Source organism: Rhinatrema bivittatum, chromosome 11, assembly GCF_901001135.1.
Source record: "Rhinatrema bivittatum chromosome 11, aRhiBiv1.1, whole genome shotgun sequence".
NCBI lineage: Eukaryota > Metazoa > Chordata > Amphibia > Gymnophiona > Rhinatrematidae > Rhinatrema > Rhinatrema bivittatum.
In genome coordinates, this window is record NC_042625.1 from 6,668,822 (window position 1) to 6,684,939 (window position 16,118).

General features: G+C 46.2%; 1 protein-coding gene across 1 annotated transcript; it reads right to left on the bottom strand.

Annotated features, from left to right (window-relative positions):
* Positions 1–12,190: 12,190 nt before the first annotated feature.
* Positions 12,191–14,700, bottom strand: LOC115073459 (ubiquitin-like protein ISG15). Its single transcript, XM_029571890.1, has 2 exons — positions 14,474–14,700; positions 12,191–13,123 (listed from the first exon to the last, which is right to left on the bottom strand). Exons 1-2 carry the CDS (start codon positions 14,681–14,683, stop codon positions 12,641–12,643), a joined length of 693 nt encoding a protein of 230 aa, XP_029427750.1. The 5' UTR covers positions 14,684–14,700; the 3' UTR covers positions 12,191–12,640.
* Between the last annotated feature and the right edge of the window lie 1,418 nt (positions 14,701–16,118).

Genomic DNA, 16,118 nt, shown 5'->3' on the forward strand with positions numbered 1-16,118 from the left:
CACCAGCAAGGTGATCCTCTCCTCTCAGTGTTCCCACTGAAACCTGCATCTCTCTTATTGTATAGCTGTCTTTAATAATCTGTTCAATATTGGCACATAAGTGCTGTGGGATCATTTTGACTCCCTCACACCCTACCCCTCTACCCACGCATCCCTAGGTTTGTTTTTCTTATGTAGACTGCCTAACTTAAAATTAGGATCAAGACAAATTAGTACATTGGTATTTCCTTAGGTGTTAACAATCAATTTACCAAAATGAGGACTATCCAATGTAACTATTGTGGAGCCTTTATTCTGAGGGAAAGCATCTGGAAACTTAGAGCTTGCCCCATTTGTGAACAACTCTCTTCCTTGAAAAAGGAGCTGGCTGAAGTTAAAGCTCAATTAGCTTCAATAAAGAGAATTTCACCCACATTACAGTACTCAGAAAATAATTCCCCAGTGCCACAGAAAAAACAGGACTCAAGAAAAAAGAGAGATGCAGTAGGCTCAGGTAGGATAACATATGTGACCCACAGTCATCCATTCTTGACAGATGGGCAGCCCACAAGTATACTCCCGCCTCCCCTTCAAACAGGACATTAAGGAACTCATTAAAAACTAGGATTACAGTGGGCTCTGGTAGAATTAGACCTGTGATGAGGAGACACACACTGCATCAAGTGCAACAAGAACAAAAAGCCTTCTCTATATTAAACACTGAAGAAGTTCTTGAGAAAAACATTGAAGTGTTACCAGAAAAGAGAAAAAAAACCCAATGCAAGCAGAAATTCAAAATCCATAACCAAAAGAAAAAGCTCATTGAGATGGACAACTCTGTCATCAGTGGCACAACTGCAAAGGGAAGGAGTGAAGTGAATAACAAGTCTCAACTAAAGTCTCAAAAGGAGTCCAGGAAAAGCAGTAACCTTAACGAGAGAACTTGGAAAGCTATGACCACAAATGCTCATAGTTTGGGAAATAAAATCCCAGATCTGCAAGCCCTAATGGTGGAGGCGGACTTGTACGTTGTTGCTATCAAAGAGACATGGTTCACAGAATCTCATGATTGGGATACAGCAATACCAGGCTATAACTTGTTAAGGAAGGACAGAGTGGATAGGAAAGGGGGAGGAGTGGCTCTTTATGTCAGAAACAATTTCCAAGCATCTGAGCTGCAAGGAAGATGGGGAAATGAAGAAGCACTATGGGCCGACCTAAAAAAAGATGACAGGGCGTCCATTTATATTGGAGTGGTTTACAGGCCTCCAAACCAAAAGGAAGAGCATGACAGAGATCTGGTTGAAGACATCCAAAAGATAGGAAAGAAGGGAGAAGTGATGATCGTTGGAGACTTTAATATGCCAGATGTAGACTGGAAAATCCCATCTGCAGAATCTAAAAATAGTAGAGCGATAGTGGATGCCCTGCAAGTAGCTTTGTTCAAACAAATGGTAAAGGAACCCACGAAAGAAGGAGCTATACTCGACTTAGTGCTCACTAATGGAGATAATGTCTCAGATGTCCAGGTGGGCGCCCACCTCAGCATCAGTGATCATCAAACGGTATGGTTTAATATCACAAAAAGGATACGGAAAAGAAACACAAAGACCCAAGTTTTGCAGTTCAAAAACACGGACTTTGAGGAAATGGGGAAGTACCTGGAGGAAGAACTAAAAGTCTGGGAGAACAAGAGAGATGTGGATCAGCAGTGGACCAATCTAAAAGGAGCAATTACCAAGGCAACTGCTCTATATGTTAGAAGTGTAAAGAAAAGCAAAAGAAAAATGAAACCTATCTGGTTCTCAAAGGAGGTGGCTGATAAAATAAAGGCTAAAAGAACAGCGTTCAATAAATATAAAAGATCCCAAAGGGAGGAGCACAAAGAAGAATATTTGGTAGAACTGAGGGAGACGAAGAAATTAATCAAGATGGCAAAAAGTCAAGCGGAAGAGAGGATTGTCAAGGAGATAAAGAATGGTGACAAAACATTTTTCAGATACATCAGTGAAAAGAGAAAAGTTCAAAGTGGTATAGTGAAATTGAAAGGTGGAAAGGATCAATGTGTGGAGAAAGACGAGGAAATGGCAGAAATATTAAACGATTACTTCAGTTCTGTGTTCACTAAAGAAGACCCTGGAGAAGGACCGTCTCTATTTAACAAGAAACTGGAGGGGAGTGGAGTAGATGAAACTCCATTTACAGTAGAAAAGGTATGGGAAGAACTGAAGAATCTGAAAGTGGACAAAGCCATGGGGCCTGATGAGGTTCATCCCAGGATACTGAGGGAACTCAGAGATGTGCTGGCGGGTCCGCTGTGTGACTTGTTCAATAGATCCCTAGAAACAGGAGTGGTGCTGAGTGATTGGAGGAGAGCGGTAGTGGTCCCGCTTCACAAGAGTGGGAACAGGGAAGAGGCAGGCAACTACAGACCGGTTAGCCTCACTTCGGTGGTGGGAAAAGTAATGGAGTCACTGCTGAAAGAGAGAATAGTGAACTATCTACAGTCTGGAGAATTGATGGACCAGAGGCAGCATGGATTCACCAGGGGAAGATCCTGTCAGACAAATCTGATTGACTTTTTTGACTGGGTAACTAAGGAATTGGATCAAGGAAGAGCGCTCGATGTCATCTACTTGGATTTCAGCAAAGCTTTTGATACGGTTCTGCACCGGAGACTGGTAAATAAAATGAGAAGCTTAGGAGTGAGTGCCGAGGTGGTGGCCTGGATTGCAAACTGGTTGACGGACAGAAGACAATGTGTGATGGTAAATGGAACTCTCTCTGAAGAGAGAGCGGTTTTAAGCGGTGTTGTTGGGACCGGTCCTGTTCAATATCTTTGTGAGCGACATTGCGGAAGGGATAGAAGGTAAGGTTTGTCTATTTGCGAATGACACTAAGATCTGCAACAGAGTGGACACGCCGGAAGGAGTGGAGAGAATGAGACGGGATTTAAGGAAGCTGGAAGAGTGGTCGAAGATATGGCAGCTGAGATTCAATGCCAAGAAGTGCAAAGTCATGCATATGGGAAGAGGAAATCTGAATGAACTTTATTCGATGGGAGGAAAAGGCTGATGTGCATGGAGCAGGAGAGAGACCTTGGGGTGATGGTGTCTAATGATCTGAAATCGGCGAAACAATGTGACAAGGCGATAGCATAAGCCAGAAGAATGCTGGGCTGCATTGAGAGAGGAATATCGAGTAAGAAAAGGGAAGTGATTATCCCCTTGTACAGGTCCTTGGTGAGGCCTCACCTGGAGTACTGTGTTCAGTTCTGGAGACCGTATCTCCAAAGAGACAGAGACAAGATGGAAGCGGTCCAGAGAAGGGCGACCAGAAAGGTGGAGGGTCTTCATCGAATGACTTATGAGGAGAGATTGAAGAATCTAAATATGTACACCCTGGAAGAAAGGAGGAGCAGGGGTGATATGATTCAAACTTTCAGATTCTTGAAAGGTTTTAACGATCCAAAGACAACGACAAACCTTTTCCGCCAGAAAAAAATCAGCAGAACCAGGGGTCACGAGTTGAAGCTCCAAGGAGGAAGACTCAGAACCAATGTCAGGAAGTCTTTCTTCACGGAGAGGGTAGTGGATGCCTGGAATGCCCTTCCAGAGGAAGTGGTGAAGACCAGAACTGTGAAGGACTTCAAAGGGGTGTGGGATAAACACTGTGGATCCATCAAGTCTAGAGGACGTGAATGAAGAGTGGGTGGCTACTGCCTGGAGATTATACCCTTATTCAATAAACATACACACAGTTCATGCGACTCCAACATTGCTCTAAGCTTCAACGGCAAGAGGAAGTGTGGAAAAAAAGGATTTGCATTCACAAAAAGCGGGGGGTAGCTTGCTTGTTACGGCGGTTACTACCCCAAACTAAATAAGCCAGATAATTTACTTTCAATGCATATCCAGCATAGCTCTCTGCTTCAACGGCAGGGGAGAAAGTCTGATACTTCACGCATATCCAACATAGCTCTCTGCTTCAACAGCAGGGGAGAAAGTCTGATACTTCACTTTCAACGCATATCCAACATAGCTCTCTGCTTTAACGGCAGGGGAGAAAGCCTGATACTTCACTTTCAATGCATATCCAACACAGCTCTCTGCTTCAACGGCAGGGGAGAAAGTCTGATACTTCACTTTCAACACACATCCAGCATAGCTCTCTGCTTCAACGGCAGGGGGAACGTAGAAAGGTGGATCTATATACAGACAATAACCAACAAGGACTGAGTTACATAGTCTGGGTAAACAAAGGCAAGGGTGTAGCTTGCTTATTGCGGCGGTTACTACCCCTAACTATGGTAGATATTCACTTGGATGCAGTTCCAACACTGCTCTCTACATTATTGGTGCGAGTGGAAGGGAAATAGAACCAAAAGGTTACTAAGTGCCAAGAGTAACAGAAGTATGAGAGAAATTAAAAAAAAAAAAAAGTGCATAGCTTGCTGGGCAGACTAGATGGGCCGTTTGGTCTTCTTCTGCTGTCATTTCTATTTTTCTATGTGATGAAGAAGCCGAAGTCGGAGTCCAAGAGCGAAGCCGGTTCAGAAGCCAGAAGTCAGAGATCCAAACCAAAGCCAGGGACGAAAGCAGAAGACGAAGTCGTGACTGAGCCGGGTCGGAAGTTAGACGTTGATACCAAAACCAAAGGGTGGAAGCTGAAGACAAGTCAGGATACAAGCCAGGTTGGAGTCCAGAAGACAGAAGAAGCAATCCAGGGACTACAGCAGCAACTAGAGACTCAGACAAACTGAGGAACCTCGTTGCAAGGCGAGGTGCTACTGCAGCTGCCGGGTTTAAATGGCCCGGCAGCGTCTGACGTCAGGAGGAGGTGTTCCCAGGCTTTCCCTTGCTGGCCCCTTTAAGAGAAGGCCCTAGCGCGTACATGCGTGCCTAGGGGGCAGGGCCAGCCGTGGATCGGCGTTGGCGTCTCCCTACAGGGAGAATGCCGCGGAGGGCCGCGTCTTCGGCCCTGGAGGCCGGGGAAAGGCGTTCCTGTGGCCGCACCGGCCGCGCGGTAAGTGTAGGTCCCGGGGCACGGCCCGGGACCATAACAGAACAGGCTTCAGTACCAGTAGCAGCAATTGGCTCCCCCCAGTAGCCATGCAGCAACAGTGACAGTGGCAGCAGAGGAACAAGAGAGGCTCCAAGGTTGCTGGCAAAAAAAAAACGAGAGGGGTCTGCCTTCACTGTGTGCAAGTGTATGAATGGGAGTCTGCCTGGATATGTGTGTGTGCGTGTATGAATGAATGAATGAATGGGAGTCTGCCTGGATGTGTGTTCCATATTAGGAGCTACCACTCAAGAAAGAGATCTAGGCGTCATAGTAGATAATACATTGAAATCGTCGGCTCAGTGTGCTGCAGCAGTCAAAAAAGCAACCAGAATGTTAGGAATTATTAGGAAGGGAATGGTTAATAAAACGGAAAATGTCATAATGCCTCTATATCGCTCCATGGTGAGACTACACCTTGAATACTGTGTACAATTCTGGTCGCCTTATCTCAAAAAAGATATAGTTGCAATGGAGAAGGTACAGAGAAGGGCAACCAAAATGATAAAGGGGATGGAACAGCTCCCCTATGAGGAGAGGCTGAAGAGGTTAGGGCTTTTCAGCTTGGAGAAGAGACGGCTGAGGGGGGATATGATAGAGGTCTTTAAGATCATGAGAGGTCTTGAACGAGTAGATGTGACTCGGTTATTTACACTTTCGAATAATAGAAGGATTAGGGGGCATTCCATGAAGTTAGCAAGTAGCTCATTTAAGACTAATCGGAGAAAATTCTTTTTCACTCAACGCACAATAAATCTCTGGAATTTGTTGCCATAGGATGTGGTTAGTGCAGCTAGTGTAGCTGGGTTCAAAAAAGGTTTGGATAAGTTCTTGGAAGAGAAGTCCATTACCTGCTATTAGTCAAGTTTACTTAGGGAATAGCCACTGCTATTAACTGCATCAGTGCATCAGTAGCATGGGATCTTCTAGGTGTTTGGGTAATTGCCAGGTTCTTGTGGCCTGGTTTGGCCTCTGTTGGAAACAGGATGCTGGGTTTGATGGACCCTTGGTCTGACCCAGCATGGCAATTTCTTATGTTCTTATGTGTGTGAGAGAATGAATGGGAGCCTGCCTGGGAGTCTGTGTGTGTATGTGAGAAAGCCAGTGAGAGTGTATGTGTGTATGAGAGAATCTGGGGGAATAAGAGCTTGTGGGGGGGGGGGGGGGGCGGGGGTGGAGAGCGCGGGTCTTAGGCCTGAGAATGTGTCTGTGCCTTTCAGAGATAGAGGTTGTGGGTATGTATAAGAGCATGTATGGGTGTGTATGTGACAGTGTATGTGTGAGAGAGTTTTAATTATTAAGTGTTATTTCATATGTGTGCTGTTTTGAAATATTTTATTGGTGCTTGGGACATTTTTAAAAAGTATATGACTTTAATTAATAGAAGTTATTCTATTTATCAGTAGTTTTAAAATATTCTTTTATTAGTATAGTTTTACAATTATAATTGATGCTTTATGTTTCTTGATTTTATTTGTTTTATGAGGAATGGTGGTTCAGTTTTTCCATTGTTACACACAGTCTGGCTTCTTGGGGTTTCCATTTCAGTTTTTGTCTGCATATTGCTGGTGCTAATTTGTGATCCTTTATTCTGTATTTGGTGAGGGTCTCTATCTACTCTGTGTGTGTGACCTAGGAGAGAGATTCTGCTAGCATGTAGTGTCTGTATAGGGATCTATAGCAATCGGGTTTGTTTTGTTTCCCCAGTAGGTGTGGTGTATTGGTGTTCTGGGACCCAGTGTAATATTTACCTGTGCTTTTTCACAGGCAGGATCCATGTTGTTTGAGTCCTTGGTGTTACTACTGTTACGTTATGAAAGGTTTTCTGTATGGATTTTGAGTGTCTTTTTGTGGGGTTTTGTGTTAGTTCACAATTATCTGGTACTGGACAGTGTTTGTGCTGCAATTACTGCGAGGTGACACCAGAATTTGAAAATATTTTTTGTATGATGAGTTGGAAGGGAAACATCCAAGCTCCATCGTTGGGGGAATTTCAGTGGATGCACGGAGGGTTATAGAACTGGAGGTGCAGGATTTATATTGACATTCTTTTCCTTCCTGTATATACATTCCAGACTTCACTGCCATAGCCATATAGAATTAGTTGAATGAGGCTATCAAATAATTTTAATAGTAGTTTTACTAGAAGTGTGAAACTGGTCATCTTTTTAGAATTACGCAGAAGACCCTTTGGACTTTCTTATTAAGACTTTTTTAATAGCCAATTTTAAAGCGGGGGGCCAAGCTGTGGAGATGGGTGTGATTGAGGAAATGTCATTTTGGCTCCTCTCCCCCCCCCCCCCCCCCCCCCAAATTCTTCTGTCTAGAGACGCCACTGATTTTCTGTGACCTTAAGCATTAGTACAAGTGGGGGGTGAGGGGAGTCGTGCTAGAGAGACACCAGAATTCAATGGGCCCCGGGCACTGGAGACCCTCTGTACGCCAAGAGGAAAGGTGATGGTGCCAGAGAGTGCAGGCAGAAGAAAGTTGATAATGCCAGAGGGAGAGGGATGGATGAAGAGTGAAGGAGATGGCGATGCAAAGGGTGAGAGAGAGGGGCGTAGGCAGAAGGAAGGAGATGATGCGAGGGGAAGGTGATGATTATGTGAGGAGGTGAGGAAGAGCTGGTAGAAGATGGTGATGATGCCAGGGGTGAGGGAAGGTGGTGATGATACTAGGGCAGTGGTTCCCAATCCTGTCCTGGGGACTCCCCAGCCAGTCAGGTTTTCAGGGTATCCACAATGAAATACGCATGAGAGAAAATTTGTATCCACTACCTCCATAACATGCAAATTTTCTCTCATGCATATTCATACCTGGGAACTTTTGACTTCCAGTCACCCTGAAATTACCACTGCACAGTGGGACCGGATGCTCATAAATTTGCTCTCATAAAAACACTCTTACATGTTCACACTTACTTTCACTGCCCCTTCTCTCACATTCTCACAAGTCCATTTACACCTTTACTTCTGCCATTCTCCCACAAACACACACACACACAGACTCACTCACGTCTCTCCCTCTTCCATATACACACGCCTACTCACTCACATCCATGCTCACTTGCACTCAGCTCTCTCCTACTCATCTACATTATTATTATTATTTTTTATATATACAGACATTCGATCTGAGATATCACATCGGTTTACATTCAGGTACTGAGGTATTTCCCTATCCCCAGAGGGCTCTCAGATCTCTTCTTCCTACACAAATACACCCTCACTCTCACAGACATGCTCATTCATTCTCTCTCCCCCCCTTTCAAGACACACTAGCAACAGCAGACTCTAACTTGGGCTCCTGGAGCAGCAGCAGCCTCTTCCTTCTCCTCCTGTGCTGTGGAAGTGGATGCTGCCTGTTTCTTACTCCTCGTTTGATGCACGGGCAGGAAATCGCAATGTCGATTGGCCAAGGCAAACAGGATGGGGTGGGCAAGTGGCTGGATACAGGAAACAGGCTGTGCAGGAGCAGGTGGCATCACGAGGAAGCAAAGTTAAGAGTTAAAAAAGTCCGGAGATGGTAGAAATCACTGTCGAGTTCCTCCTTTATCAGCCGTGCAAGACCAGGGATGTTCCTTTCTTCTTTCCGGGTCCAAGCAGATTGGTTTGCTGCAGCACCCAGAGATTTCCGGTATTGGCCCGGAGACCTGGTAATTCTTTTAGAATTACGGAGTCTCCGAGCCAAATCCGGAGAATTGCTAGGTATGTGCGAATTCATTGTGGATATCCTGAAAACCTGACTGGCTGGGGGGGTCCCCGGGATAGGGTTGGGAACCACTGCACTTAGGGGGGCAGGGAAAAGGGATGGAGGAAGTTGATAATGATGCTAGAGGTGAAGAGGAGGGAGAGGGGATGATGCCAGGGTTGAGGAGGTGGAGAGAGGCGGGTGATGCCAGGGGGTGTAGGAGATTGGTGAAAGGAGAGGGAAGATGATAATGATGATGATGCTAGGAGGTGGGGGATAGGAAAAGGAAGATGATGATGCCAGGGGAGAGGCATGATTATGATAATGATGCGGGTGGAAGAGGGAAGGGAACATTGATGATGCCAAGGGATAGGGGGTGAGGGAAGGTGATCATGCCAATGGGATGAGGGTAGAGAGAAGAGAAAGTGATGATGGAGAAGTGGGTGGTGTGCCACAACGAAGTGATCCCTGTGCCAGGTCTGCTATGAAACAAAAAAGGCTGGGAACCACTGTATTACATTATGCATGCATACATATTTACCCTGGTTCTATATTTTGGCCAATTCTGGCACTCTAGTGCTCCCCATGCACTAATGTACATACCCCCAGCCCCTAGAGCCTTTCCATGCACTAACATACCTACCCCTAATACTTTCCTCATGTGGGTGGGAGGGTCCCTGGTGCAGCACAGATTGTGCCTCACACCAGCTTGGGGAAAGAGGTTCTGTTCATTTTCCAGCACCAGGAATACTAAACGGGCGATGTCCCTGGTGGTAAAATTGGGTTGCCATGCTGGTGAAAGCATTACATGGCTTGGCAAGCCCAGGAAGAACAGGAAATGCTGCCCTCGCGTAAGCATGAGTCAGCACGCATGAGCATGTGCTCATATACACATGTACCTATTTGCGGCTGTGCACGCATGTATGTATACACATGGCTGAGCACAATTGGCACGGTGGACTTATGTGCATTTTGTAAGGTGTGTGCATACAATACATAATATACGCCTTTGCGCATGTGAGCCCACGTGCAATCACTCATGGGCACAATCGTGCATGTTTGAAAGTTATCATCATACAGGCCAATGCAATATAGCGTGCTTGGCCGAGCACATGGCTTTACAGGCACTTGGACACGTGTTTTGGATGCATGCCCAAAACACCTCATGCAATAAGGGGATTAGTGCGTCCAAAATGCGTGACCAAACCAGCGCAAAGCTAATCGCTCTCATCACATGTAAATTCATATTGATGATGCTATTAGCTATTACTCCGATGCAAAAAATAAATAAATAAATGTGCGCCTGCTTTTCTGTAGTTCCTCTGTCTTAATATTGTGGCGATATTAAGCATAGGAATCAAAAAAGGACACCCAAAAAATAAAATAAAATAAAGTGTCACTAGGAAAACAGACTCTCGTAAAATCGAGCGTCCGTTTTCCTAACCCTGCACAGCCCCTTCTCCTGCGCGCCCGTTGCTGGGGAGGTGCTAGGGATGCAAATTTTTCCCTAGCGCCTCCTTTTTTACCGTGGCAGTCCATTTAACTATTAAATTGGGCACCCGGGAGAGGTGGATCGGTGCGTGTATGCGGGCGGATTTTAAAAGCCCTGGTCGCGTAAATCCGCCCAGATTTACTTGAGCAGGGCCTTGCGCGCCGGCGCGCCTATTTTCCATAGGCCGCCGGCGCGCACAGGTCCCAGGGTTTTTGGAAGGGGGCGTGTCGGGGGTGTTTCGGGGCGGGGCCCGATGATGTGGCGTTTTGGGGGCGGGACCAGGGCGTGGCGCCGGCCCGGGGGCGTGGTCCAGGCCTTCGGACCAGCCCCTGGATCGGAGCACGGTGCGCCAGCAGTCCGCTGGCGCGCGTAGATTTACGTCTGCTTCTCGCAGGCGTAAATCTACGGACAAAGGTAAGGGGGGCGTTTAGATAGGGTCGGGGGGGTGGGTTAGGTAGAGGAAGGAAGGGAGGGGAAGGGGAGGGGAGGGCGAAAGAGAGTTCCCTCCGAGGCCGCTCCGATTTCGGAGCGGCCTCGGAGGGAACGGTGACAGGCTGTGCGGCTCGGCGCGCGCCGGCTGCCCAAAATCGGCAGCTTTGCGCGCGCCGATCCAGGATTTTAGAAGATACGCTCGGCTACGCGCGTATCTTATAAAATCCAGTGTACTTTTGTTTGCGCCTGTTGCGCAAACAAAAGTACACGAACGCGCTTTTTTAAAAAAATCTACCTCTAAGGGAGCAGGCACTCAATCATTAGTGCCCGTTTAACATGCGCTGATATTACATGGGCCTGACAGTGAGGTCAGAATAGAGAGAGAGAGGGTGAGAGACAGAGGTACAGCATCTGGGAGAGCATGGTTATAGTGAGGGCCAGGCAGAGCACTGTGAGGTGCAAAGGGAACTGGTGGAGGGAAGAGAGAGAGATGGCAAGAAGTGATATGGAAGAAAGGAGAGAGAAGTAAGAGAAACATGAAAAGGAATCAAAGATTGAAAAAGTAAAAGCAGGGAAAAGCCTGAGAATAATACAACATTAAAAAAAATACAGACAATGAAGTTAAAGAAAACCCTTTACTTTCATATAACCCCCACCCCCATTCCTGGTTACAGGGATGGCGGAGGCATGAAGGCATTGAACTGGTCCCAGAATGGCCGGGAGCAGGCACTCCACACACTGGTGTGTGTTCCCAGTACCTTGCATTTATTTATTGAGGCTTTGGAGATAGGTACAGTCAGTGGAGGATTTAGGAGTTTTGGTGACCCAAGGCACTGATGGTGCTGTTGCCCCTGTCATCCCCCTCTTCCCTTCCCCTCCCCCCAAAGGATGGATCCTGTGTGATTTCAGGAGCATTCAGTGAGCTGATTTTAGGATGGATCCTGTGTGATTTCAGGATTATGCAGTGTGCTGATTTTAGGATGGATCCTATGTGATTTCAGGATTATGCAGTGTGCTGATTTTAGGATGGATCCTATGTGATTTCAGGATTATGCAGTGTGCTGATTTTAGGATGGATCCTATGTGATTTCAGGATTATGCAGTGTGCTGATTTTAGGATGGATCCTTTGTGATTTCAGGATTATGCAGTGAGCTGATTTTAGGATGGATCCTATGTGATTTCGGGCTCATACAGTGTGCTAATGTTAGGATGCATCCTATGTGATTTGGGGTTCATTCTGTGTGTTGATTTTATGGTGCATCCTATGTGATTTCAGGCTCATGCAGTGTGCTAATGTTAGGATGCATCCTATGTGATTTGGGGTTCATTCAGTGAGCTGATTTCCAGAAGTGTAGAGTTTACTGATTTCAGGATTGGAGTAGGTTCTATGATTTTTCATTTTGCGAATGGATGACAGAAAATATTTGTGATTTCGCACATGTGGCATGTAATCCTGATTTTACCCATTGGTGAGAAAATACAGATTTTGTCTGAATTATTGAAGAAATAATTAGTACCAAAATAGACACAGAATAGGATTTTAAAAATTTGCTGTTTATTTTTATCTGTTCTGCACAATATATTAATACTGTACAAAATCAATGAGGCAGCTGGAGTGAGGCAGATCCTGCACTCTGTAGTTCTCTGCTTTTTCCAGTAATGCAACATCCCAGCAAATTTCACTGTCATCTAATTATAACTAAATGCAACATATGAAAATAACATATTTAAATCAGTTTCATATCAAACACTCATTCTCCTCCTCCTAAAATGTAACCATAGCATAGAGTGAAGAACTATTTACAGCAAGAGAAAGCTTCATGAAAACATTTAATGCAACATGTGGTTAGAGGTTGTGCTAGTTGCCGTATGGGTGGCGGAGAATTTGGAAGGAGGCCAGATAATAAATCAGGGTTGGCACAGTCTCTCTAAAATGTGGGTAAGTCATCTCATCCTGTCCTCTGCCACAGCGATGGAGACCTGGTCTATGCGCCACCCCCACGCAGGCGCAGGTGCATGTAGATGAAGCTGCTGGGGGCAATGTTGTATTCCCCCAGCTTGTGGCCATCTTCCAGTGTCTTGGATTCATAGCTGAGCCAGAACTGCCCCGGCTGGATCCTTTCCTGAGTCTGGACTCGAGCTTTGAACTCAGTGACCCTCTCAGAAGGGTAAATGGTGTAGTTGCAGCGCCTCCCGTTGTCCTTACTCAGAAAGACGTCAATGGGTTCATCAGCCTTCACCATCAGCAGGATGGTGTCTCCGGAAGATAAGTTGTACTCTGACAGTTGGCTTGAGTCTCTCAGTTCTGTGAACTCCCCATTCCCATCTCTGATCCCCAGCTTCTGCTGATAACTGGGCACCCCAGTCTTGCTTGCAATTTGAGACCTTAGCGTTGAGATGGACATGGAGGCGCTGGCCACCAGGGTATGGACCTCCCCCGTCAACAACTTCACATTCAGATTCATCATCTAGGGAAAGAAGAATAAGATATGAAGGGTTACGATATGCCCCCAAATATCTTTGATATCAGTGTGATATGCTGGATAGTACCATATAGGGGACTTGTACAAAGCCAGCAATGCAGAAAAAGAGCAGGAGAAGCAACTAAGAGGAAGAGCCTAATGGTTAGAGCAGTGGGTTGAGAACCAGGGAAGTCAAAGTTCAAGTCTCTCCTCTCCCACTAATTCTCCTTGTGACCTTGGGCACGTCACGTAACCCTCCATTACCTCAGATACAAACTTAGGGGACTATTTACTAAAGGTGTGGTGTCTATGGTAAAAATGCTTAGTAAATAGGGCCCTTAGATTGTAAGCCCTCTGGGGCAGGGAGCTGCCTACTTCCCGAATGTTTCTCACCTTAAGCTTGGATTTGGATGCCAGTCAGAGAAATTTAAACTGCAAACTCTAAGCCCAGCCACCTCCCCTTGCCCTCACCACCCACAAAGCCACTTGCACACCATCTTAGGGAAGAAATTACTAAGGGTCCATTACAAGAAAAAGAACCTATAGCAAAATAAAACTGGCGAGGAAGCCAATAGCAGAAATGTCTTTAAAAGAAATGGTCTATTAGGAGAAGGAGATGCCCGAATGATGAGCTTATAGTAAAGCGGACATTACCTGTTGGAGAGTGTAAATAGTATAGTGGTGGACATAAATAGCAGAGGACCTATGCAATGACATTTCACATTGTGCATCAGGATAATTGTCTTTCTGCTCACTGGAGCGTTTCATAAATACATGTAAGCATCAGAAGCTAGCAAATGACAGTGTTTATAGCACAGGGTGGGTCATGTAGTGGGGATAGCATTAAAGGTCTTCGGTAACGAGATGACTAATAAGCAGGTGCTAAGTTGGAAGAGTCCAGCACAAACCGACCTGAAGACTCCCCGCCTCGGATCTACATACTTTATAATGTAGACCGTATGTATCACTGGCAGCTGCTTAGATTCTGCCAGATGTTATTCTAGTGCTGCTGAATCCTAACCCCATTGGCAGCCCATGCAAACTCAATTAATTTATTTCAAGTACAGGAGTTAGTTAGAATACAGGTGCAATGAAAGCAGGTAGCCAGGATGCCACCAGATGTTTAAGGGCAGATAGACTCAACCCTAGAAAACACAGTATAGCATTAGCATCCTATACCTCAGCCTCTCCCTGCCTGGCTTTTTTTACGTCTTACACCTCTAAGCCTGTGCTGTCTCCAGCTCCCACACTTGCCATCTCCGTCTTTCCCCTGTCCTGCCTCCTTTTTGCCATCTCGCCTGCTTTCCTGCCGCCTGACATTTCTTCACACAGAAATAAGAGTGAAAGGGGAGGTACCATCAGGTGTCTGGATGCAGCTTTCAGTGGAAGGCTTCTCGGGCTCTCTTTCAGCTTCCGTCTCTCTCTCCTCTCTGCAGACTTTTCTAGCAATCGCCCCCTTATATAGGAGGCTGCTGAACCTCCGAGCTTAGCGGGGGGAGGAGCGCTGATGGGCGAAGGGCTGTGGAACTGCTGAGTTTCGGTTTCCATTCTCCCCGCTCGCTGCATCTTTCCCCTCCTCCTGCTGGGGGTGACCCGGTCCATTCTCACTCGTTTGGAAACGGATGCAGTGTTAAAGAAAGAGAAGGAAAAGTAAAACCAGGGAATCAAAAGCCTTTCCATGCACACGAAACCAGCAAAGTAAGCCCGGCCTTAACCCTTCCAGTCTCCAAAACAACTGCTTAGCCAAATTCCAACATCTGCCTTACATGGGGATTATGGGACCTGTACTTTATTTTCTCTGAGACACACATAAGCACACAGGAAGGATTATGTGAGGCAATATTCAGTCCCTTTATTGCGAATATTCATTTAAACAAAATGTGGAAAGAGGCTTTTTTGTATGGAAGGTTATATAGAGCTTAGTATCTTGGGGAACGATGTTCCTGTGAATTTCGGTACTTTTTTTGGTCCAGCATTTTGCTTCCAGCTGGACAGGACTCAGCCTCTATTGGGCAACATCATCACCTTTCATTTGCAAGTATTTGGGGATCCCACCTCCATTTTCTATCCCTTTCCCAGCTGTACAGGCATTTTATCAGCTGGGACAAGCAAGGAGATTTCCTTCCTATCCTGTTCCCCATTCCTTTCTCTCTCCACCTCCTCCCCCCAACCTCAGACTTCTTTTCCTCTCTCCCCTCCTCCAGTCCAGATGGTAGGAGGAGAGCAGTGCTTTTCTGGCTTTTCATCTACTGCTGATCTGCACTTTCATGTCACTTATTGTTCTGCTCCCAGGGCTTTTGCACTCCAGCAGTTGCCTCTCTCACCCACCCCCACAGACCTCACAACTCAGCCCACTCATGACAGATTTTAGCCCGGAGTCACAAACTGTGGCTTTTCCCAAACCCGAGGCAAAAGCTCAATGTGGTACTCAACCCCAGGTCCTCCTCAGGGCAGGGCCGAGCCACCAGGGCAACCCTGAAGTTTAGTACAGTTAAGAGCAGAGGGGATTGGCATTGCTTCATGATTTAAAGTCAGATTTGGGCTTTAGCTCAGGGCAAGTTATTTTCAGGCACTGTGGGTATTTCCCTGTCACTAGAGGGCTGGCAATCTGAGTCTGAACCTGAGGCAATGGAGAGTGAAGTGACCTGCCCAAGGTCACAAGGGACTATCAGACCAAGCAGTGAACTGTAAATAGAGACATTGCTTCTCCTCACCAATCAGTAAAGTTCGGTTTTTTTTGCCAGCCCTGCCAGTGAGCTCTCTGCTCTACCTTCCTTGTTTGCACATTTCCATCATTTATATTACATAACTAAGGGCTGTGTCTCTGCTCGCTTCGCTCGCCAGCCCTGCCAGTGGGCTCTCTGCTCTACCTTCCTTGTTTGAACATTTCCACCATTTATATTACATAACTAAGGGCTGTGCCCCTGCTCGCTTCACTTGCCAGCCCTGCCAGTGGGCTCTCTGCTCTACCTTCCTTGTTTGAACATTTCCATCATTTATA